Raw genomic sequence first — 25,362 nt, 5'->3', positions numbered from 1 at the left:
CCTGGATACCGAGCTCAGCCCCTGACTGTCTGAGGCATCAATCCGCTCTTGGGTAACGTGCTGCCCTGGGGGAACACATGTCTGCAAGGACTCTACTATGATATTAACTTACTGTTAAGATTCAAACAGCTTGAGATATGTTTCATAAAAGATAAATTACATAAAGCCGACAGTGAAATTAACAGAATATGACATAACAATATATGATATGAAAAAATATGAAACCTTCTCATCGAATTAACTTGAGCATCATTGTGAAAGGATATGTGACTACATTCCTCAAATCCTCTCTGAATTTCTTCTGTGTCACTGCGTAAATAAAAGTGTTCGTGCAGCAACTCAGGAGCTGGAGCATGAAGCTGATTTCCGATACAAACATGGGCAGAGAAACAGAGTATCCCAAGTCATCCAATCGTCTCAATATAGAACAGACCATGAACACCACCCATAACAGTATGAAATTCCCCGATATAACAAACAGTACAATCATCGATTTCCTACAGTCTCCATCTCTGGGTCACTGGGGCTCTCGCCACTGCTCCGACCCCAGAGTCTACTGCGGGCTCTGCTGGACACTAAAATGTGTCTGACTGTTAAAGCATTGAACAGTCGAATCAAAATAAATAGAATAAAAGGTGTTAAAATGTAATGCATTAATTCAATGATAGTCCAGACCAGCGAACGAGATACACCAATTGTCACACTGCAAAACCATGGACTGTTGGACAGCCAATATTCACTTGTATACAGAAAATACCAAAAAATGTTCCTCAGACAGCTCAGCACTGTCACTGTTCCTAGAACGACAGTCGCTGTTTGCTCCGTGCAATATTTCGATTTCAGCTTCTGGCAACAAATGGCCACAAACCGATCGAAGGTGAAAGTGACCGTGAACCAGACAGAACAATCTGTGTCTACATAAAGCAGGATAGCGTGGATATTACACATTCTAACGTGCAACAGAAAAAGAAATTGATCCCGATAAACAATAGGAATCTGCCTCAGTATCAGATCGATGATCACGACCAGTAGATCCACCGCTGCCATGGCCACCAGGTAGTGAGTGACACATTTGGAGAGACCACACTTTCCCCGAGACAGGATCACAATCGTCACCACATTAACTGTGAGCAAGAGGAAAATAGGAACATTATTCACAAACAGCGGATACATACAGTAGTTTGCTGTGTTTTCAAAGACATGACAGAGTCGGATCTATAACAGGGATAATATCGTTCTTCACAATAACATGAGATGCACCAAGAATTTTGCTGCTTGGCATTTCATCAAGTGATGGAACCATTTCATATTATCGGTGATGGAGATACGTGGAGATTTGTAATCAGAGGAATCGGTAAATTATCGCATAATACGAGACACAATGGGACCAAATGAAACACGGTTCAAACCAGAACCTGATTTTAGAACAAACCCTAAAATAATGAATGGAGAAGTGTGAGCTTCACCGATACGTGAGCCAGCGGGCGAATGAAATGGGAGGGTATTTGCAGGATTGAATTGCAGAGTGTACGAGTTAGTTGTTGGAGTGATACAGCTGAACTTACTGTTCTGAGGTTGGGATGGAATAGAAGAGGCCTGGCAGTAAGAGGAATGGGACAATCGATGGTGCCCTTAAGATGGGATTTTAAGCTGACAACACCCACTCTCTGTGCTCATAGATCGACAATGGTCATTGGTTCAAGGCATTGAACGCACCTGTAGAATGTCACAACCCAAACCTGGCTATCAAATGTTTGTAATCTACGCAATAGTAACATAGGAGTTACTGGATGAATAAAAATACTACAGTTCATCAAATTTACCTTGTAGCTTCCGGGTTGTCGCACGATGTAATGATGATTGCGTCGTTGTCTAATCAGAGCAATCAATCGCTGCCAACAGTGTACAATCGAGCCAGGCATGAGTGGAAGAGAAGCCCCCTGGTGGCGAGCATTGGGAAGTACAGATCCAACGTCACGTGTTCCCTCTCAGCAGCTACTTTTACCACATGACATGTCTCCAATTGCAACTGCAGCAACAAGGTATTTATATGTCGTCTTTAACACAGTGAAGCTTTCCAAGGTGCTCCGCAGGTGTATTATAATACAAAAATTAATGCCCAGACACATAAGGATAAAGTGCGGCAGACGACCAAAGCTTAGTCAAAAAGGTCGGTTTGAAGGAGCGTCTTAAAGGTGGAAATCGAGGGAGAGAGACGGAGAGGGTTCGGCAGTGAATTCCAGAGCTTAGGGCCCAGGTAACAGAAGGCACGGCCACCAATGTTTGAGCGATTAAAATCAGGGATGCTCAAGAGTGCAGAATTAGAGGAGTGCAGATATCTTGGGGGGTTGTCGGGCTGGGGAAGTTTACAGAGAAAGGGAGGGGTTTAACAACAATATTTTGAAATAGAGGCGTTACTTCATGGGGAGACAATGTAGGTCAGCAAGTACAGGGGATGGGTGAACTTGGTGCGAGTTCTGACAGGGCAGCCGAGTTTTGGATCAGCTCAAATTTACGTAGGGTAGAATGTGGCTGGGCAGGCGTGCATTGGAACAGTCAATTCTACAGGTAACAAAGGAATGAGTGACGGTTTCAGCAGCAGTTGAGCTGAGGCAGGAGTGGAGACGGGCGATGTTATGGAGGTGGAAAAAAGCAGTATTAGTTATGGAACGGTATATGTTCAGAAGCTCATCTCAGGGTCACATATACCAGCAAGGTTGCAAACATTGTGATTGAGCCTCAGACAGAAGGTGGGGAGAGTGATAGTGTAAGTGGCTGGAGAACGCAGTTTGTGGCAGGGACCAAAGGCAACAGCTTCCCAATATTTTATGGGAGAAATTGTCTGCTCATCCAGAACTGGATGTCGGACCACAGTCTGAAAATTTAGAGTCTTTGGAGGGGTCAAGGGAAGTGGTGGTGACTTCGAGCTGAGTGTCATCAGCGTACATGGGGAAACTGACGCTGTGTTTTCGGATGATATCGCCAAGGGGTAGCATGCAGATGAGAAATAGGAGGGGGCCAAGGATAAATCCATGGAGGACACCAGATGTAACAATGCGGGAGTGGGAAGAAAAGTCTTTGCAGGAGATTCTCTGGCTAAGATTAGAAAGATAAGAATGAACAGGCTGAGTGCAGTCCCACCCAGCTGGATGACTTTGGAGTGGCGTTGAAGGAGAATGGTGTGGTCAGCAGTGTGAAAGAATGCAGATATGTCAAGAAGGATGAGGAGGGATAGCTTATCTTTGTCACAGTCATGTAGAATGACATTTCTGACCATGATGAGCTGTTTCGGTAATGTGGCATGGGCAGAAACCTGAGTGGACAGAATCGAACATGGAAGTGGGAAAGATGCACACGGATTTGTGAGGCGACAACACATTCAAGGACATTGGCGAGGAAAGGGCGGATTGACACGGGGCGGCAGTTTCCAAGGACAGAGTGGTCAAGCGGTTTGCTTTTTTGAGGCGAGGGTTGATCACAGCAGGTTTGAAGGAGAGAGGGATAGAGCGCGAGGAGAGAGAACCATTAACTGTGTCCATTAACATGGGAGGCAGGAAGGAATGTTGGGTGGTGAGCAGTTTGGTAGTAATAGGATCGAGGGAGCAGGAAGTGATACATGAACAATTTCAGCACAGATAAGTCATGAGGGGAGATTGGAGAGAAAGTGGAAACATATGCAAGTCCCGGGCTAAGGCAGGGCGATCCTTAGAGGAAGTTTGTCACGGTGGCCTCGGGGAAGGAAGCAAAGTGGCAGAGGCAGCTGATTGGATGGTCTCAATCTTAGAGACAAAGAAGTGCATGAGCTCCTAATATTGTTGTGGGAGGTGAGGATGAAGGAGACTGGGGAGAGGGTTTAAGAAGATGGTTAGCACTAGACAATGGAAGCCGGGTTGATCTTTGCATTCCAGAATGATTCTGGAGTAGGGAGCAATTTTGTCAGTCAGGAGCAGGACAAAATAATACATTATTATTGGCGGTGAATGGCTAAACCAGTTGTCCGCCATATCCGTTTAAGTCTGTGTCTCTTGGACTTAAGGGAGTGAAGTTGGGTACTGCACCAGGGGGAACAGCCAGTGTGAGAGAGAGACTGATTGTTTTAATCGGGACTGGGTCAACAAATGTGGTGGTGAGGGTGTGGTTGAGCAGATCGGTAGCTGCAGAAATATCGTGGTGAATGGAGGGCCGAAGGCTGGACAGTTGGGATCTCGTAAGTGCAGTTGTAAGAGAGTCGGGAGAGAGAGTTTTCCAGGGCGGTCACAGAAGGACGTAGGTTTGGTGTGGGGCGAGGGGAAAGACACATACACTCTATCCTGGAAAGGTAATTTTTGAAGCATATTTATCGAACTTGCCTCTGAATGAGTCAACTCTCACTGCTTCCACCATCTCCCTCGCGAGCCTGTCGCATATACATTTAAAATTACAACTAGTTTACATTATCTCATGTAGAAATATTGTTCCACATTTGTGCTCCTAATACAAAATGTTAAATTCTGAATTAATGTTTGTTTTGGATATTAGATGTGATTCCAATTTTGATGCTTTGCCCTTGGATTCCCGATGGATTAACATTCCAGGAGCCGAGTAACTGACATCCTATGCTCTTCTGAAGGAAACAACATCTCGGGCTCAGGGGAAAGGGTGGGGAGTGGGAATAGCTGAAGTGCCCTTGCAGAGATCTGGCACAGGCTAGACTGGCCGCATGTCCTTCTGTGCTGTAACCATTCTCTGATTCTACACTCGGCAATTGGAAATTCATGTTCACGTGTCATGTGCTGCACAAAGAATACAACGGCGGAGAATGTCCCCTTAATATCATTCATTTTACCCCACAATTTCTCAATTACATTACAGATTACAGTTGGAACAATGCTGCTCTTACTGTAAATAGTGGAATAATATGATTCAAACTATAATCGCCCAGATTTTGCGGTCAGTGCAAACGTGATGGTGTTCACCGCTGACCTCGAACAATGCTGCCCACAAAGATCCAGTGATTCCTGTGGCATCAATATCACCCTGCTGATCGTAACTTACATTTGAAGGCAAGTATAGGGGATCTCCAGACTCCAGCAACAGTGATGTCATGAAGCTGGCTCAGCAGCCAAACACATTAAACAATTCACAGATTGCAAATTGGGAAGTAAAATACACTGATTATCCTTCACGTTTTAATTATTTTACAGAGAGCGAAATATAGATTGGGACAGGAATAATGTAGAAACTGAAATAATATAAGGAAACATGTTTTTTCAGTTATAAATAACCATGGAATTTTTATCATTGTGGAAGATTTTGACATAACATCGGTATAAAATTAGATTTTTAGTGCCAGAACGATGGTTCAGCAGTAAGTAGAACGTAATACACCATCAAAAACACAGTTACGTCTCTTTCAACAAGGCTTGACTATTTCCGGGGCTTTTAAGAGAGATATAACAGCATAAAGTTTAATTTATGTCAGCAAGTTGAATTGATTGCCGGCTGTGGGGAGTTTAACAGCGAGTCCAAGGGAGGAACAAGGAATGACTGGCAGCAACTCCTGGATTTCCACCTGTAACTGCGCATGTGCTTACTCCGGACATTGCTCTCAGATTCACAGTTGTAATGATGGCAAATGCTGAGAGCAAATCACAGGCCATTACTCCAAAACTGGGTTTCAGAAGCGAGAATCGTAAAATCGTAGAATAGTAGAGCACAGGAGGAGGCCAATCGGTGCATCGGATCTGTGCAGGCAAATATTTCCATTCTATTCAAACACTGTGACTCTTGCTCTTTTCCTCAAGTGGTGTGAGTGCACTCGGCTTTTAATTCATATAATGAATAAATCACAATCCAACAACGAATAGTGTCACTAACAAAACACTATGCTGCAATGACTATACATTCGATCAGCGATATGATGAACTGTATCAGATCGGCACGGGATTCAATTGATAATGCAGATTCAGTCTCAGTAAGCAAAGCATTAAATGTGCTGCATAATAATAAATCGGGATCAAAATTAGAACTGTAATTTAACTATTCAGAAACAGCGACATCACTTAAAATGGGAAATGATGGAAAGTGCGGCAGCTGAATCAGATTGTATTATCAATGATTCTGTGAGCTAAATGTTCTGACTCACTTGTACAATTAAATAATCAACTGTATAATGCAGAAATTGCCTAATTTGTGTGAGATCATGGAACAGTTTCTCAGCCGAAACTCGGACTCAGAATTTACAGCAAAGTATCCCCTTTAAAGTGAGAGAATAAGTAGTATGGCTGGTCCCATCGCCTGACAGAAGAGTCAGATCTAAATACGACTGCTGAAATGGAATTAATAATGACAAATGAAAGACACAGCATCCATTGAACTGCTAGCAATGAATGGGAGTTCACATCAGTGCAGCATGGACCAGAATCAAACACACACAGGAGCGATTCACAAAACAACAGAGAGGCAGGAGAAAGGAAGGAAGAAAGAGTACTGAAGGAAGTGGTCCTAGAAATAGTGGATGCATTGGTGGTCATTTTCCAACAGTCTATCGACTCTGGATCAGTTCCTATGGACTGGAGGGGAGCTAATGTAACACCACTTTTTAAAAAAGGAGGGAGAGAGAAAACGGGAAATTATAGACCGGTTAGCCTGACATCAGTCGTGGGGAAAATGTTGGAATCAATCATTAAGGACGAAATAGCAACGCATCTGGAAAGCAGTGATAGGATGAGTCCAAGTCAGCATGGATTAATGAAAGGGAAATCAGGCTTGACGAATCTTCTGGAATTTTTTGAGGAAGTAACTAGCAGAGTGGACAAGGGAGAACCAGTGGATGTGGTGTATTTGGACTTTCAAAAGGCTTTTCACAAGTTCTCACCCAAAAGATTGGTGTGCAAAATCAAAGATCATGGTATTGGGGGTAATGTACTGATGTGGATAGAGAACTGGTTGGCAGACAGGAAGCAGAGAGTAGGGATAAACGGGTCCTTTTCAAAATGGCAGGCAGTGACTAGTGGAGTGCCGCAGGGCTCAGTGCTGGGACCCCAGCTCATTACAATATACATCAACGATTTAGATGAAGGAATTGAGTGTTATTTCTCCAAGTTTGCAGATGACACTAAACTGGGTGGCAGTGTGAGCTGTGAGGGGGATGTTAACAGGCTGCAGGGTGACTTGGACAGGTTAGGTGAGTGGGCAAATGCATGGCAGATGCAGAATAATGTGGATAAATGTGAGGTTATCCACTTTGGGGGTAAAAACATGAAGGCAGAATATTATCTGAATGGCAGCAGATGAGGAAAAGGGGAGGTGTAACGAGACCTGGGTGTCATGGTTCATCAGTCATTGAAAGTTGGCCTCCAGGCACAGCAGGCGGTGAAGAAGACAAATGGTATTTTGGCCCTCATAGCTAGGGGATTTGAGTACAGCAGCAGGAAGGTCTTACTGCAGTTGCACAGGGTCTTGGTGAAGCCTCAACTGGAATATTGTGTTCAATTTTATCTTCTAACCTAAGGAAGGACGTTCTTGCAATTGAGGGAGTGCAGCGAAGATTCTACAGACTGATTCCCGGGATGGCTGGACTGACATATGAGGATAGACAGGATCAACTGGGCCTTTATACGCTGGAGTTTAGAAGGATGAGAGGGGATCTCATAGAAACATGCAAGATTCTGATGGGACTGGGCACGTTGGATGCGGGAAGAATCGTCCCAATATTGGGGAAGTCCAGAACCAGGGGACACAATCTTAGGATAAGAGGTAGGACATTTATCACTGAGATGAGGAGAAACTTGTTCACTCAGAGAGTTGTTAACCTGTGGAATTATGTATCGCAGAGAGTTATTGAGGCCAGTTCATTGGATATATTCAAGAGGGAGTTAGATATGGCCCTTCCGGCTAAAGGGATCAAGGGGTATGGAGAGAAAGCAGGAAAGGGGTACTGAGGGAATGATCAGCCATGATCTCATTGAATGGTGGTGCAGGCTCGAAGGGCCGAATGGCCTACTCCTGCACCTATTTTCTATGTTTCTATGTTTCTATCAATGAATGAATGAATGAATTGCCGGAGTGCAGCACCTTTCATGACCACAGGATGCCCAAAGTGTTTTCAGACATCGATGTATTTTTGAAGTTTATTCGTTGCTATACTGCAAGGAAAGTAATTGAATAAAAAGCTGGACACATGGACTAAGAAGCCATTTACTGTTAATCTCGGGTTATTGAAATACCGGCTGAAAGGAGGAACATACCAGGGACACCCACTGCAGCCAGCAGAGGATAATAAATCTTTTGGACATCAACAATTGCCCTTAGAATCTGGAGCTTGATGAGAAAACCAAGAGACATTTTCCCTTGCGATTAGAATCGATGAATCGATGGTTGGTATTAATGCTGGGAGCAATTCACCAATTGAGACAATGCGAAGATTCCCCTTATTTATAGGTGAGAGAATCCATCCAGTTATAACATTGCCCCTGCTGACTGGGTTTAGTTACAGTTACTGAACAAACAGATGATATCAACAACTTTCACAGCAAGACTTTTAATAACATGTGCACAATTCCCAATCAGATAAAGCCCAGAAGACCCAGAGACAAAAGTCTCACATTCCTAAAAGAATGACATAATTGCCTTTTCTGAAAAAACTTATAAGGAAATACTGGAAATGGTAGAATCATAGAAAGTTACAGCACAGAGAGCAGCCATTGGGCCCACCGTGTCTATGTGGGCTGAAAAGGAGCTCTGCAGCCTAATCCCACTTTCCAGCTCTTGGTCCGTAACCGTGTCGGATACAGCACTTCACGTGCATAACCAAACCCTTTGTAAATACGATGCGGTTTTCTGCATTTACTACCATTCAGGCAGTGACCTCCAAACCCACACTCGTGTTTGGGTTCAGAAGTGTTCTTCACTAATCCCCTCTAATCCTTCAAATCTTTATTTAATTCTCTCCCGCTTGGTAATTTCCATCTCTGCTGAGGGAATTAGCTCCATCCTAACCCACTCTATCTGGGCCCCACATCATTTCATGCACCGCAATCAAATCTCCCCTCCACATTCTCTGTTCCACACTAAACAACCGCAGGCTATCCAATCTTGTCTCATGGCTAAAATTGTCCAGTCCTGGCAAAATCCTTGTGAATCTCCGTTGTACCCTTTGCAGTTCAATTAACATTTCCTGTGATTTGGTGACCAGAACAGTGCTCAGTACTCTCGCTTTGGCCTAACTACAGTTTTAAACAGATCAAGCATAATAGAAACATAGAAAATAAGTACAGGTGAAGGCCCTTCGAGCCTTCACCACCATCCAATATGATCATGGCTGTTCATGCAACTTCAGTTCCCAATTCCTGCTTTCTCTCCACGCCACTTGATCCCTTTAGCCGTAAGGGCCGCATCTAACTCACTTTTGAACACATCTAACGAACTGGCCTCAACAACTTTCTGTGGTGGAGAATTCCATAGGTTCACAATTCTCTAAGTGAAGAAGTCTCTCCTCATCTCAGTCCTAACTGGCTTACCCCTTATCCTTAGACTGTGACTCCAGGTTCTGGACTTTCCCAACATTGGGAACATTCTTCCTGCATCTAACATGTCCAATCCCATCAGAATTTTATATGTTTCTTTGAGATCCCCTCTCATTCTTCTAAATTCCTGTGAATATAAGCCAAGTTGATCCAGTCTTTCTTCATATGTCAGTCCTGCCATCTCGGGAATCAGTCTGGTGAACCTTCGCTGCACTCTCTCAACAGCCCTTCCGCAGGTTAAGAGATCAAAGGTGTATTAGGAGATCAAATGTGTATCCTCACAAAGGCCCTGTACAACTGCAGTAAGACCTCCCTGCTCCTATACTCAAATCCTCTCGCTCTGAAGGCCAACATGCCATTTAACTTCTTCACTGCCTGCTATACCTGCATGCCAACTTTCAATGACTGATGTACAATGACACCCAGGTCTCATTGCACCTCCCCTTTTCCTAATCTCTCACAATCCAGGTAATATTCTGCCTTCCTGTTTTTGCCACCAAAGTGGGTAACCTCACATTTATCCACATTATACTGCATCTGCCATGCATTTGCCGACACACCGAACCTGTCCAGTTCACCCTGAAGCCTCTTAGTTTCCTCCTCACAGCTCACACTGCCACCCAGCTTAGTGTCATCTGCAATCTTGGAGATATTACGTTCAATTCCTTCGTCTAAATTCTTAATGTACATTTTAAAGAGCTGGGGTCCCAGCACTAAACCTTGCGATACCCCACTAGTCACTGCCTGCCATTTTGAAAAGAACCTGTTTATTCCTGCTCTTTGCTTCCTGTCTGCCAACCAGTTCTCTATCGACATCAATACATTACCCCAATACCATTTGCTTTAATTTTGCACGTTAATCTCTTGTGTGGGACCTTGTCAAAAGCTTTTTGAAAGTCCACATCCAAATTCACTGGTTCTCCCTTGTCTACTGGTTACATCCTCAAAAAATTCTCGAAGATTTGTCAAGCATGATTTTCAGTTCATAAATCCATGCTGACTTGGATGGATCCTGTCACTGCCTTCCCGATGCGTTGCGATTACATCTTTAATAATTGATTCCAGCATTTTCCCCACTACCGATGTCAGGCTAACCAGTCTATAATTCCTTGTTTTCTCTCTCCCTCCTTTCTTAAAAAGTGGGGTTATATTAGCTACCCTCTAATCCATAGGAACTGATCCAGAGTCTATAGAATGTTGGAAAATGATCATCAATGCATCCACTATTTCTCGGGCTACTTCCTTAAGTACTCTGGGTGCAGACTATCAGGCCCTGGGGATTTATTGGCCTTCAATCGCAGCTATTTCGCTAACACAATTTCCTGACTAATAAGGATTTCCTTCAGTTCCTCCTTCTCGCAAGACACTCGGTCCTCTAGTATTTCCGGAAGGTTATATGTGTCTTCCTTCGTGAAGACGGAACCAAAGTATGTGTTCAAATGATCTGCCATTTCCTTGTTCTCCATTATAAATTCACATGATTCCGATTGCAAGGGACATAGAAACACAGAATCACAGAAACATTGAAAATAGGTGCAGGATTAGGCCATCCAGCCCTTCGAGCCTGCACCACCATTCAGTAAGATCATGGCTGATCATTGCATCAGTACCCCGTTCCTGCTTTTTCTCAATACCCCTTGATCCCTTTAGCCGCAAGGGCCATATCTAACTCCGTCTTGACTTCACTAATCTTTTTCGCTTCACATATCTATAGAAGCTTTTGCAGTCAGTTTTTATGTTGTCATACTCTTATTTTCCCCTTCCTAATTAAATCCTTATCCTCCTCTGCGGAATTCTAAATTTCTCCCAGTCCTCAGGTTTGCTGCTTTTTCTGGCCAACTTAAATGCCTCTTCCGTGGATTTAACACTATTCCTAATTTCCCTTGTTAGTCACGTTTGAGCCACCTTCTCCATTTTATTTTTACTCCAGACAGGGATGTACAATTGTTGAAGTTCATCCATGTGATCTTTAAATGTTTGCCATTGTCTATCCACTGTCAACTCTTTAAGTTTCATTTGCCTGTCTATTCTAGCCAATTCATGTCTCATACCATCGAAGTTACCTTTCCTTAAGTTCAGGACCTGAGTCTCTGAATTAACTGTGCCACTCTCCATCTTAATAAACAATTCTACCATATTATGATCACTCTTCCCCAAGGGGCCTCGCACAACAATATTGCTAATTAGTCCTTTCTCATAACACATCACCCAGTTGAGGATGGCCAGCCCTCGAGTTGGTTCCTCGACATAATAATCTAGAAAACCATCTCTAATACACTCCACGAAATGCTCCTCCACCGTATTTCTACCAGTTTGGTTTGCCCAATCTATATGCAGATTAAAGTCGCCCATGATTGCACGCATCCCTAATTTCTTCTTTGATGCTTTCCCCAACCTCACGACTGCTGTTTGCTGGTCTGTACACAACTCCCACTCGCGTTTTCTGCTCTTTGGTATTCCGCAGCTCTACCCATACAGATTCCACATCATCCAAGCTAATGTCCTTCCTTACTACTGCTTTAATTTTCTCTTTAACCAGCAACGCTACCCCACCTCCTTTTCCTTTCTGTCTATCCTTCCTGAATGTTGAATACCTCTGGATGTTGAGTTCCCAACCTTGATCAACCTGGAGTCATGTCTCCATAATCTCAATATCATATTCATTAATAGCTGCCTGCGCAGTTAATTCGCCCACCTTATTACGAATAATCCTCGCATTGAGGCACAGAGCTTTCAGGTTGTCGTTTTAATACACTTTGTCTCTTTAGACTTTTACTGTAATGTAGCCCTTTTTGATTTTTGTCTTGGGTTTCTCTGTCCTCCACTTTTACTTTTCTTCTTTCTATTTTTGCTTCTGCCCCATTTTACTTCCCTCTGTCTCCCTCCATAGCTTCCCATCCCCCTGCCATATTAGTTTAAACTCTTTCCAACAGCACTAGCAAAAACTGCCCCTAGGACATTGGTTCCGATCCTGCCCAGGTGCAGACTGTCTGGTTTGTACTGGTCCTACCTCCCCCAGAACAAGCTCCAATGTCCTAGGAATTTGAATCCCTCTCTTCTGCACCACTCCTCAAGCCACGTATTCATCTGAGCTATCCTGCAATTCCTACTCTGACTAGCATGTGGCACTGGTAGCAATCGTGAGATTACTACTTTTGATGTCCTACTTTTTAATTTAACTCCTAGATCCCTAAACTGAGCTTGTAGGACCTCATCACGTTTTTATCTATATCGCGGGTATCTATATGCACCACTACAGCTGGCTGTTCACCCTGCCCCTCCAGAATGCGCTTCAGCCGCTCCGAGACATACTTGACCTTTGCACCAGGGAGGCAACATACTATCCTGGAGTCTCGTTTGCACCCGCAGAAATACCTAACTATTCCCCTTAAAATAGAATCCCCTATCACTTTTGCTCTCCCACTCTTTTTCCTGCCCTCCTGTGCAGCAGAGCCAACCCTGGTGCCATGGACGGCTGCTGCAGCCTTCCCCTGATGAGTGATCTCCCCCAACAGTACCCAAGGTGGTGTATCTGTTTTGGAGAGAGATGGCTACAGGGGACACCTGCAGTACCTTCCTTCCACTGCTCTTTTTTTTGGTCACCCATTCCTTATCTGCCTGAGTAACCTTTACCTGTGGTATGACCAACTCACTAAACATACTATTCACGACTTCCTCAGCATCGCGGATGCTCCAGAGTGAATCCATGTGCAGCTCCAGTGCCACAATTTGGTCTGCCACAGCTGCAGATGGATACACTTCCTGCACATGCAGTCGTCAGGGATGCTGGAAGCGTCGCTGTCTTCCCACATAGCTCGGGTGGAGCATGACACAGGTCTGGGCTCTCCTGCCATGACTTAACCCTTAAATTAGTTAATTTTTCAACAATGACAAGGTTTCTTACTGCTAAGAACAAGAAGAAAGAAAAATGAAAGGAAAACTACGCACTACTCAACCAGCCAATCACTAACCCTCTTGGTTGTGACGTTACCCTTCGATTACTTTCAACTTCTTTCTTACTTTTGATCCTGCACCAGCTGTAGCTCGCTGCTCGCTGCTCCTCGTCCACCTACACCTCCGACTGCCGCCGATCCCCGGACTCCTGCTGGGCCTTTATAGAGCCCTGCTCGCTCCACCTTCCTGCCGCTCGAACGCCTGGATGACTGGAGACCAGCTCTGCTGCACGGATCTGGTGTACACACATATCGCAGTGTGGGCTGGCCCGTGCTGTCCCTGGGCCCCTTGCCCTGAACTCACGCCGCCCCTGGGCCCCGATCACATACCTCTCCAATCTCTCGCTGCTCCTGCTGTACCTGCCCAAGCTCCAATCACCGACCTGGACTTTGATGACATCACTCTTCGCTGCCGTCGCCCTCCTGCACCAGCTCGCGCTGTACCTTGCCGTGGTACCCCACCACGCTGATCCCAGGCCGCCGCTCACCGCTCCTTTTATGGCCCCGACCTGCCGCTGGTGTTCTCACGCAGGTCGGGGCCTCTACGCTGCTCACAGTAAATCCAGTTACACGCCGTGTCACCGCACAATTCTCAGCTGTGAATGTAAGCTGACTATATCTAAAGCTATCGCAGAGACTGCAAGCAGTGTTCCCTGGTAGTCTAGTGGTTAGGATTCGGTGCTCTCACTGCCGTGGTCTGGGTTTGATTCTTGGTCACAGAAAGCATTTTTAAAGAGCAAGTTGACAAAAATAATTGAAGTCTGTGAGATACTGAATAATTGTTTCAATCATCATTAATCCATCCACATGTGTTGCACACTGAAGGAAATATAAATAAGTTTGCCGAGTGACTGTTAAAGTTTAACACATTTTTATACAACCGTAGAATCAGCAGAAAAACAGGATTTTCAGCCCATAGTACCTAATAAATAGCCCATAGTACAAGAGTAAGGAAGTCTTGCTACAATTGTACAGGGCTCTGGTGAGACCACACCTGGAGTACTGCACACAGTTTTGGTCTCCTTATCTGAGGAAGGATATACTTGCCTTGGAGGTGGTACAACGGAGGTTCACCAGATTGATTCCTGGGATGAGACGACTGTCCTATGATGAGAGATTGTGTAGAACATGCCAATACTCTCTGGAGTTCAGAAGAAAGAGAGGTGATCTCATTGAAATGGACAATATTCTGAAGGGGATTGACAGGATAGCTGTTGAGAAGCCCGGCTCGCTCAGTCGGTAGTACATGAGACTCTTAATCTCAGGTTCGTGGGTTGGGCGATTAATTTTCCTTAAATCTTATGTTGTTTTCACGGGGAAACATTATTAATGAACCCATAATCTTCTTTTGCACAATGAAAGAAATGCGAACTGAGGGAGAGTTGATAATTTAATCATTTGTTCTGTGCTCTGCATAAGAACACAAGAACCAGGAGCAGGAGTCGGACATTTGGCCCTTCGAGCCTGCCTTCTTTTGCACTGAAACAACTTATAACCGTGTTTTTAAATTAGAAGTGCCAGATATTTCGAGGGCACCTTTCAATACTTCACAAACCCATTGCTTTCGCGACAGCCACCCGGGATCGAGGCCGTTTCTGAAGTAACTTTGATATGACCGTTTGCCGTTGAAGTGGAGTATTTTTATGAAGTGAGATGGATGTCCCAATGCACTTCAGAGTGGTGTCAAACCAAATGAGTTTGTAATTAAATACAATTAATGTCAGGAGTGGGTTTCAAACCCATGCCTCAAGAGGAGACTGCGACCTGAACGCAGCGCCGTAGACCGCTCGGCCATCCTGACTGGCGAATGAAAAAGTTGCAAATTATTACTCTGGAAAGTTTTAGACCGGGCGCTTGTTCAGTGTTGCTGGAAGGCCCAGTGACTCGGATATCCTCTCCTCCGGGGTTTTCCTGAGCGTGTGCTCGGTGTCCGGGGAGCTTTGGCCCGGGTCCGAGGTAGCTTGCATCATGCGACAATGTGACCCGGACTGCTTTTGTTCAATTTTATCGCACACAAGTTTTTGTTTCAAAAATAATATTTCTGCCTGCGATCAAACTAAGGTCATTTCGCATGTGAGACAAACGTGATAACCACTACACTACAGAAACTACTGCTTAGCTCAGTGCTCAGAGAGAAGTGTTCAGCAACAAGCTGAAATGCTCAATCCCTCTCTCTGCAAAAAGTTCTTTTTACAAACATTTCTCTGACCGGAACTGCACAAGTCAAAAATGTTCTCCTTTCAATGTCATCAAGCTCCCCAATTTCCGCCTCTGCAATTTTCTGGAAAAGGACAAGGACTGAAAGTGCTTTGCGATCAGAAAATTGCCGGAACCCCTGTGGATAATGACAGGACTTTTGATGGTTGACGGCATCGATGTGAATTGCTCTGCATCAATAATTAGCAGAGCGGGAAGAGGGGAAACTGACATTATGGATGAGAAAAGGCCGAGCCAAATTGTAATGTTGGAGAGGGTTTTGTTGTTTTGGGAAATGTTTCCAATTTTTTGCCATGGTTGGTTCCATGGTGTAATGGACAGCACTCTGGATTCTGAATCCAGTGATTCAAGTTCAAATCTTGGTGGATCTGAATTCATGTTGTCCCAGCTGCTGAAAATTTGTGATCAACAAGTGAAAGACACCTGGTGCTGGTGGCCAGTTTTGTTGCCTTTGTCAATGAGGCTTGATCAAAAGTCTCGTTGTCAAATCATGTGCTCAACCAACAGTTACCTGTTACAAATCAGTTGAGGAGAAACGAGTTTGTTGTCTAATGCTGCCTTTGTCTGCAGAGCATAAAGAGGGGAAACTGACACATCCTGTGAAGATGCCCCACTTTCGAACATTCATTTGATGAATATTGTCTAAACTCACACTGATGATGCCGATGATTGCCCCCACAATGCCAACAGGGTGAAATCTAGATCGAAGCAGTTGGCGGGCTCTGAGCAGCGGCAGGTTTCGTGCAAGCAGCTCTGCCCGAAAACGGCGCCATCTTGTTTACAGTACGTGCCGTGGAACTCTGACTCATCGATAATATCTGCCTCAAATTATCATCCGTCGTCATGCAAGCCTGGGCAGGTGCGATGGCCTTTTTCAAATCCAGCATCTCTGCAGCCAACAGCTTCCTGAGGATCGCATCATGGCTGATGTCCAGCACGAAGACATCATGCAGCATGTCTTCCAGCATGTTCCTGAATTTACACGGCTCAGCAAGGCGGCGCAGGTCAGCAATAAATCCCGACACATCCTCACCCTCAGCACGAACATGTGTGTAGAAACGGTAGCGTGATATGATGATCCCCCCTGTGGCTTCAGATGGTTACCCACCAACATACACAATTCTTCATACACTTTTTCCACCGAAAGTATAGGAGAGAGAAGATTCTTTATGAGGCCGTAAATGTTCAGACCACAAACGGTGAGGAGAACTGCCCTGTGCTTAACTGTGTAGGTCTCTGCCTCCATGCCGTTGGCCACAAAATACTGATCCAGGCAGTCGACAAAATTCACCCAATCCTCACCCTTCACAAATCTCTCCAGGATTTCCAATGTGCCCGTTGTGCATGCGAAGGTTCGTAAATTACCTCGTCGCCAATTGTAATGACTCAAGAGTCTTGTTGCTGTAAACTCACTCAGGTCCAACCTGATCCATCTTTATTCCAGCCCGAGAGTGTCTGTGTGACAAAGACACCCAGCTTAGAAACAGATGACCAAGCACGCATGCCACATGTGTAAACCCCGATGACCTCCGACTGCGGCGCCCTCTGCTGTCTGGTGACCCCCAAGCCATTTAGAGAATCATAATACAATCAAGCAGAGTCAGCATGGTTTTATAAAAGTGAAATCGTGTTTAACAAATTTGCTATAGAGTTCTTTGAGGATGCAACGAGCAGGGTGGTTAACGGGGAACAAGTAGATGTAATGTATTTGGAGTTCCAGGGAACATGCGATAAGCTGCCACATAGAAGGTTACTACACCAGATAAGTGATCGGGGTTTGGGGGTCATATATTAGCATGGATAGACTATTGGCTAACTAACAAATAACAGAGAGGTGGCAAACTGTAACTCGTGGGTTGCCACAGAGATCAGTGTTTGTCCTTAAATATTTACCATCTATATCAATTACTTTGATGAACGGACCGGGTGTACTGTCACCAAATTTGCTGAGGATACAAAGATAGGTGGAAAAAAAAGTTGTGAGGAGGATGCAAATAATATGCAAAACTTTATAGATAGGTTAAGATCTGGGGGTTAATATGCATGGAAAAAACATAGCATGCAGGAAGGCAAATGGAATGTTAGTCTTTATTGCAAGGGGGATGGAGTATAAAAGTAGGGAAGTCCTGCTACAACTGTACAGGGCGTTGGTGAGACCACACCTGTAGTACTGCGTGCAGGTTGGTCTCCTTATTTAAGGAGGGATATATTGCATTGGAGGCATTTCATTGGAGGTGCATGAGGTTGATTGCTGAGATGAAGGGTTTGCCTTATGAAGAAATATTGAGCTGGTTGGGCATATACTCATTGGCGTTTGGAGGAATGAGATGTGATCTTACTGAAAATTATAACATTCTGAGGGGGCTTAACACGGATGATGCAGTTAGGACGTTTCCACTCGAGGGGGAATCTCGAACCCAGAGGCACAGTTCCAGAATAAGGGGTTGCCCATTTAAAACAGTAATGAGGATGAATTTATTCTCTCAGATGGTCATGAATCTTTGGAACTCTCGTACCCAGAGAGCTCTGGAGGCTGGGCCATTGAATATATTTAAGGTGGAGGTAGATGAATATTTGAATGATAACCAAGTCAAGGGATATGGAAAATGGGCAGGGAAGTGGAGTTGAGGCCATGATCAGACCAGCCATGATACTATTTAATGGCGGAGTAGGCTCGAGGGGCAAAATTGCTCCGATTTCTTGTGTTCTCATGTATAAAGCCTGGCGTCACATATGCTTTGCTAACTGCTTTATTAGCCTATCCAACACCTTCAAAGATTTGTGCACAAACACTCCCAGATCTGTCTGTTCTTGCGCCCCCTTTAAAATTGTACCATTGAGTTTGTACGGTCTCTCTTCATTCTTGCTGCAACACGTATCACCTTACAAATCTCTGCACTGAATTCCATCGGCCCTTTGTCCGCCCATGCCACCAGCCGGTCTATGTCTTCTTGAAGTCTATTGCTACCTTCCTCACTTTTCGCCACGCTTCCAAGTTTCGTGCTTTCGGCAAATTGTAAACTTGCGCCCTGCACCCCCAAGTCCAATTCATTAATGTCTATCAAAGCCAACAGTGGTCCGAGGACTGAACCTTGAACGTCACTGTACACCCTCCGCCAGTCTGAAACACAGCCATTCACCACAACTCTCTGCTTGTTGTCCCTTTGCGAATAATGTATCCATGCTGCCCTTTTATCCCACATCATTCAATGTTGTTAACACGCCTCGCATGTGGTACGTCATCAAACGGCAGCTCATGGTTATCATATTGCTCAGTTAGTTACAAATTAAGGATATTCTTGTTTTATTTATCCGCGGAATGTGGTGTCACTGTAAGTTGGGCATTTATTGCCCATCACGGATTGCCCTTTTGGAGGTGATGGTGAGCCACATTCTTGAACCTCTGCCGTCCATGTGGTGAAGGTCCTAACACAGGGAGGGAGTTCCACGATTTTGACCCAGCGACAATGAAGGAATGCCGATATATTTCTAAGTCAGAATGGTGTGTGACTTGGGTGGGAACCTTGAGGCGCTGATATTACTGTGCACCTGCTGCCCTTGACCTTCTGGGTGTTAGAGGTGGCAGATTTGGGAGGTGCTGTCGCAGAAACAAAATAGATGAATTACTAGTGCAAACAGAACTTAATAGGTTTGATCTAACAGACATTACAGAGACATGGTTGCGAAGTGACCACGGTTGGGAACTAAATATTCCATGATATTTAACTTTTAGAAGAGATAGGCAAAATGAAAAAGGAGGAGGGATATCTGTTAATGAAGACATTAGCGAAAGGATCTTAGCTCTAAAAACCAAGAAGTAGAATCAGTTTGGTTGGTGCAAAGAAACAGTAAGAGGCAGAAGCCTTTGCTGGGAGTTGTTTATCGGACCTCGAACAGAAGTCGTAATGTAGGGCACAGTATAACTCCACAAAACTAGAGGTGCGTGTAACGAGGGTAATACAGAAATCCTGGGGGAGATTAACCGACATATAGGCTGAGCAAACCAAACTTGCAATAATAGTGTGAAGGACAAATTCATGGAATGTGTACAAGATGGTTTTCGAAATCATATGTTATGGCACCAACTGGAGAACAGGCCATTTTGGATCGAGTATTGTGCAATGAGAAAGAGTTAATTAATAACCTTGTAATAAAGCGGCCCTTGGGGAAGAGTGACCATAATATGATAGAATTTTACATTAAGTTTGAAAGTGATTTATTTAAATCTGAAACTAGAGTCTTGAATCTAAACAAAGAAACTATGTATACATGAGGGGAGAGATGGCTAAGTTAGATTGGAAAACTACATTAAAATGTCTGACGATAGAAAAGCAATGGCCAGCATTTAAGGAATTAATACATAATTTACAATAACCATACATTCAGTTAAGGCACACAAGCCCCACAAGAAAAGTGCTCCAACCGTGGCTAACAAGAGAAGTGTAAATTAGTATTAAATCGAAGGAAGAGACTTATAATTTTTCCAAATAGAGTAGTAAGCCGGAGGATTGAGAGGATTTCAGAATTTAGCAAAGGTGGACCAAGAAGTTGAAAAGGAAAGGGAAAATAGAAAATGAGAGACTAAAAGCTTCAACAGGTATGTAAAAAGGAAACGATTAGCCAAAGTCAATGTGGGCCGCCTACAGGCTGAGACAGGAGAAATTATAATGGTGAATAAGGGAATGGAGGAGAAATTTAAAAAATACTTTGTGTATGTCTTCATGGAAGAAGACACAAAATACCTCCAGGAAATAATGGATTACCAAGGGTCTAGCGAGAATTAGGATCTGAAAGAAATTAGTATTCGTAAAAAAAAGAAGTGGAGAAATTAATGGGACTGAAATCCAATAACTCCCCTGGACCTGACGGCCTACATCCTAGGGTGCCGAAAGTGGTGGTTATAGCGATAGTGGATGCATTGGTTGGCATCTTCCAAAATTCCATAGATTCTATAACGGTTCCCGCAGACTGGAAGGTAGCGAATATAACCCTGCTACATAATAAATGAGGGAGTGAGAAAATGGGGAACTACAGACCAGTTAGCCTGATATCAGTAGTATGGAAAATACAATAATCTGTCATTAGCCCCCAGCTATTCATAATCTCTATCAATGATTTGGATGAGGGGACCAGGTGTGATATGTCCAAGTTTGCTGATGACACAAAGCTTGTTGGGGATGTAAGTTGTGAGGAGGATGCAAAGAGACTTGAAGAGAATGTAGACAGGCTATGTGAGAGGCCAAGAACCACGGCAAATGGAATAACATGTGGAGAAATGTGAAGTTATCCACTTTGGTAGGAAAAATAGAAAAGCAGATTATTTTTTAAATGGTGAGAGATGTGGAAATGTTGGTGATTAGACGGATCTGGGTGTCCCTGTGCACCAATCACTGAACGTTAATATGCAGGTACAGCAAGCAATTAGGAAAGCAAATGGAATGTCGTCCTTTATTATAAAAGGATTTGAAGTAAAGAAGTTTTACTGTAATTATGTAGGGCCTTGTTGAGACCAAACCTGGACTCCTGTGTATAGTTTTGGTCTTACCTAAGGAAGGATATACAAGGCAAAGAGAGCATGCAATGAAGGTTCACCAGACTGAATCCTGGGATGGAGGCAGGAGGGGAGATTAGGTCCTATGAGGAGAGATTGAGTAGAATAGGCCTAGAGTAGAGAGGTGATCTCATTTAAACATACAAAACTCTGAAAGGGCTTGACAAGGAAATGCAGGGAGGATGTTTCCCCTGGTTGGGGAGTCTAGAACCAGGGGTTGCAGTCTTGAAATAAGGTGTTGGCCACTTAGGATTGAGATGAGGAGACATGCCTTCATTCAGAGGGTGGGGAATCGTTTGAATTCCCTACCCCGGGGTCTGTGCCTGCTCAGTCATTGAGTATATTCAAGATAGAGATCGATAGATTTTTGCATGTTAAGGGACAAAGGCTATGGGGATAGCACAGGACAGTGTTGCGGTAGAAGTTCAGCCATGATGTTATTGAATGGCGCAGCAGGCTCAAGGGTCTGATTGGCCTACTCCAGCTCCTATTTCTTATTATCATGTGTCCATTACAGACTTTGAGCACAGAGTGCCTGTGGGGAATGGGGAAGTGAACAAAACTTGTGCAGGTTTGGCCTATACTCACTGGAGTTTAGACGAATGAGAGGTGATCTTATTGAAACCGAAGATTCTATGGGGGCTCGACAGGTTCGATGCAGAGAGGATGTATCCCCGAGTGGAATAATCTAGAACTAGGGGACATAGTTTCAAAATAAGTGGTCGCACATTTAAAACAGAGGTGAGAAGGATTTTCTTCTCCAAGAGGGTCGTGAGTCTTCGGGATTCTCTACCACATAGAGCTTTTGAGGCAGGGTCATTGAATATATTTAAGGTGGAGATAGACAGATTTTTCAATGATAGGGGAGTAGAGGGTTATGGGGAGCAGGCATTAAATTGGAGTTGAGGCCAAGATCATATCAGCCATGATCTTATTGAATGGCAGAGCAGGCTCGTGGGGCCGATTGGCCGACTCCTGCTCCTATTTCTTATGTTCGTATATGGAGACCAGCAGAAATCCCCACTGGGAGCACATGTCCATCTAATCTCCATTTTTATGTTGATTAGTTTTGATGGGCTTTCTGGAAAATAATTTTCAACCATTTTAAACATCAACCCACATCTACACGACTGGGTCAATGATTACATCATCAGCACCAGTGATGTCGTCAGCTGGGACAGTGGGCTTTTGAAATAAAGTTATTGGCTGCTTGAAAACATAACAGTTAAACTTGTGTTGACCATAACGACGCTAGCGAGAGATTTACAGAACAATATCAACTCAATCCTTCAACGAAATAGTTCCAAATCCATCAAACCAGAACTCCTGTGCGGAAAAGTCAAGTTATTATTGAGAAATCTGCTGCGATAATTTCTTGGACAGCAGGGAAATCAGGCGAAGAAAACGAGTAAATCGACACCAGAGAACAAATCAACAAGAAAACTTCATTAACTCTTATGAAGACCACGGATTAAAAGCTGATAGCTCTGTGCTCGAGCAGACCCTGAGTTTATCAATAGGAGATATTGTCTGCAAAAGGCAATCTGTTCACAACCGAATTACTTCTTTTCTTCTTTTCTTATCAGTAGGAAACCTTTGGCATTGTTGCCAGATTAAGTCAATCTAAGGGTTAAGTCATGACAGAAGAGCCCAGACCCTTGTCATGCTCCTCCTGTGCTATGTGGGAAGTCAGGGACACTTCCAGTATCCCTGGCTACTATGTGTGCAGGAAATCTGTCCAGCTGCAGCTCCTGTCAGACCGCATTGCCGCACTGGAACTGCGCATGAATTCACTCTGGAGCATCCGTGATGCTGAGGATATCGTGAATAGCACATTTAGTGAGTTGGTCACACCGCATGTAAAGGTTACTCAGGCAGATAGGGAATGGGTGACCAGCAGGCAGAGCAGTGGAAGGAAGGTAGTGCAGGGGTCCCCTGCGGTCACCTCCCACCAAAACAGATATACTGTTGAGGGAGGTGGCTCATGAGGGGATTGCAGCAGTAGTCAAGTTCATGGCACCGTGGCTGGCTCTGCTTCACAGGAGGCCAGGAAAAAGAGTGGGAGAGCGATAGTGGTAGGGGAATCAATTGTAAGGGGAATAGCTAGGTGTTTCTGCGGCCGCAAAGGAGACTCCAGAATGATATGTGGCCTCACTGGTGCAAGGATCAAAGATGTCTCGGAGCGCCTGCAGGGCATTCTGGAGGGGTGGAGTGAACAGCTAGCTGTCATGGTGCATATAGGTACCAACAATATAGGTAAAAAACCTCAAAGGTGGTAATCTCTGGATTTCTACCAGTGCCACGTGCTAGTCAGAGTAGGAATAGCAGGATAGTTTAGAGAAATACCTGGTTTGAGGAATGGTGCAAGGGGGAGGGATTCAAATTCCTGGGACATTGGAACCGGTTCTGGGGGAGGTGGGACAAGTACAAACCGGACAGTCTGCACCTGGGCAGGACCGAAACTGATGTCCTTGGCAGAGTGTTTGCGAGTGCTGTTGGGGAGGGTTTAAACTAATATGGCAGGGGGATAGGAATCTCTGCAGGGAGGCAGAGGGAAGTAAAAAGGGGGCAGAAGCAAAAGATAGGAAGGAGAAAAGTAAGAATGGAGGGCAGAGAAATCAAGGGCAAAAATCAAAAAGGGCCACATTACAACATAATTCAAAAAAAAACAAGTCTGAAGGCTCTGAGTCTCAATGCGAGGAACATTCGTAATAAGCTGGATGAATTAATTGCACAGATAGCTGTTAGCAGATATGATGTAATTGGGATTACGGAGACATGGCTCCAGGGTGACCAAGGCTGGGAACTCAACATCCAGGGGTATTCAACATTCAGGAAAGATAGACAGAAAGGAAAAGGAGGTGTGGTAGCGTTGCTTGTTAAAGAGGAGATTAACGCAATAGTAAGGAAGGACATTCGCTTGGCTGATGTGGAATATATATGGGTCGAGCTGCAAAACACCAAAGGGCAGAAACCTTTAGTGGGGGTTGTGTACAGACCACCAAACAGTAGTAGTGAGGTTGGGGATGGCATCAAACAGGAAATTAGAGATGCGTGCAATAAAGGTACAGCAGTTATCATGGGTGACTTTAATCTACATATAGATTGGGCTAACCAAACTGGTAACAATACTGTGCAGAAAGATTTCCTGGAGTGTATAAGGGATGGTTTTCAAGACCAATATGTCGAGGAACCAACTAGAGAGCAGGCCATCCTAGGCTGCGTCTTGTGTAATGAGAGAGGATTAATTAGCAATCTTGTTGTGCGAGGCCCCTTGGGGAAGAGTGACCATAATAGGGTCATTACGATGGAGAATGACACAGTTAATTCAGAGACTAGGGTCCTGAACTTAAAGAAAGGTAACTTCGATTGTATGAGATGTGAATTGGCAAGGATAGACTGGCGAATGCTACTTAAAGGGTTGACGGTAGATAGACAATGGCAGTCATTTAAAGATTACATGGATGTACTTCAACAATTGTGCATCCCTGTGTGGCATAAAAATAAAACGGAGAAGGTGGCTCAACCGTGACTAACAAGGGAAATTAGGAATAGTGTTAAATCCATGGACGTGGCATATAAATGTTCCAGAAAAAGCAGCAAACCTGAGGACTGGGAGAAATTTACAATTCAGCAGAGGTGGACAAAGGGATTAATTAGAACGGGTAAAATAGAGTATGAGAGTAAGCTTGCAGGGAACATCAAAACTGACTGAAAAAGCTTTTATAGATATGGAAGACAAAACTATTCGTGAAGACTAATGTAGATGCCTTGCAGACAGAATCAGGTGAATTCATAATGGGGACAATGGAAATGGCAGACCAATTGAACAAATATTTTGGTTCAGTCTTCACTCAGGAAGACACAAATAACCTCCCGAAAATACTAGGGGACTGAGGGTCTCGCGAGAAGGGGCAATTGAGGGAAATCCCTCTTTGTCAGGAAATGGTGTTCGGGAAATTGATGGGATTGAAGGCCGATAATTCCGCAAGGCCTGAAAGTCTGCATCTCAGAGTACTGAAGGAAGTGGCCCCAGAAATAGTAGATGCATTGTGGTCATTTTCTCACATTCTACAGTCTCTGGATCAGTTCCTATGGATTCGAGGGTTGCTAATGTAACCCCACTTTTTAAAAA

The 25,362-nt window shown here is 44.3% G+C and overlaps 1 protein-coding gene and 1 pseudogene across 1 annotated transcript in view; one reads left to right on the top strand and one right to left on the bottom strand.

The window, feature by feature from the left end:
- Positions 1 to 229: 229 nt before the first annotated feature.
- On the bottom strand, positions 230 to 8,325 carry LOC139243689 (probable G-protein coupled receptor 139; annotated as a pseudogene).
- An 8,271-nt stretch (positions 8,326 to 16,596) lies between these two features.
- Positions 16,597 to 25,362, top strand: part of LOC139243688 (probable G-protein coupled receptor 139) — a 42,137-nt gene continuing 33,371 nt past the window's right edge. The window contains exon 1 of the mRNA XM_070870831.1: positions 16,597 to 16,724. Coding sequence (XP_070726932.1) covers positions 16,597 to 16,724 — 128 coding nt within the window. The remainder of the gene's footprint in view (positions 16,725 to 25,362) is intronic.

Source organism: Pristiophorus japonicus, unplaced genomic scaffold (genome assembly GCF_044704955.1).
Source record: "Pristiophorus japonicus isolate sPriJap1 unplaced genomic scaffold, sPriJap1.hap1 HAP1_SCAFFOLD_182, whole genome shotgun sequence".
Classification (NCBI taxonomy): domain Eukaryota; kingdom Metazoa; phylum Chordata; class Chondrichthyes; family Pristiophoridae; genus Pristiophorus; species Pristiophorus japonicus.
Note: the sequence above shows the minus strand (reverse complement) of the source record. Positions and strands in the feature narration are given on the sequence as shown.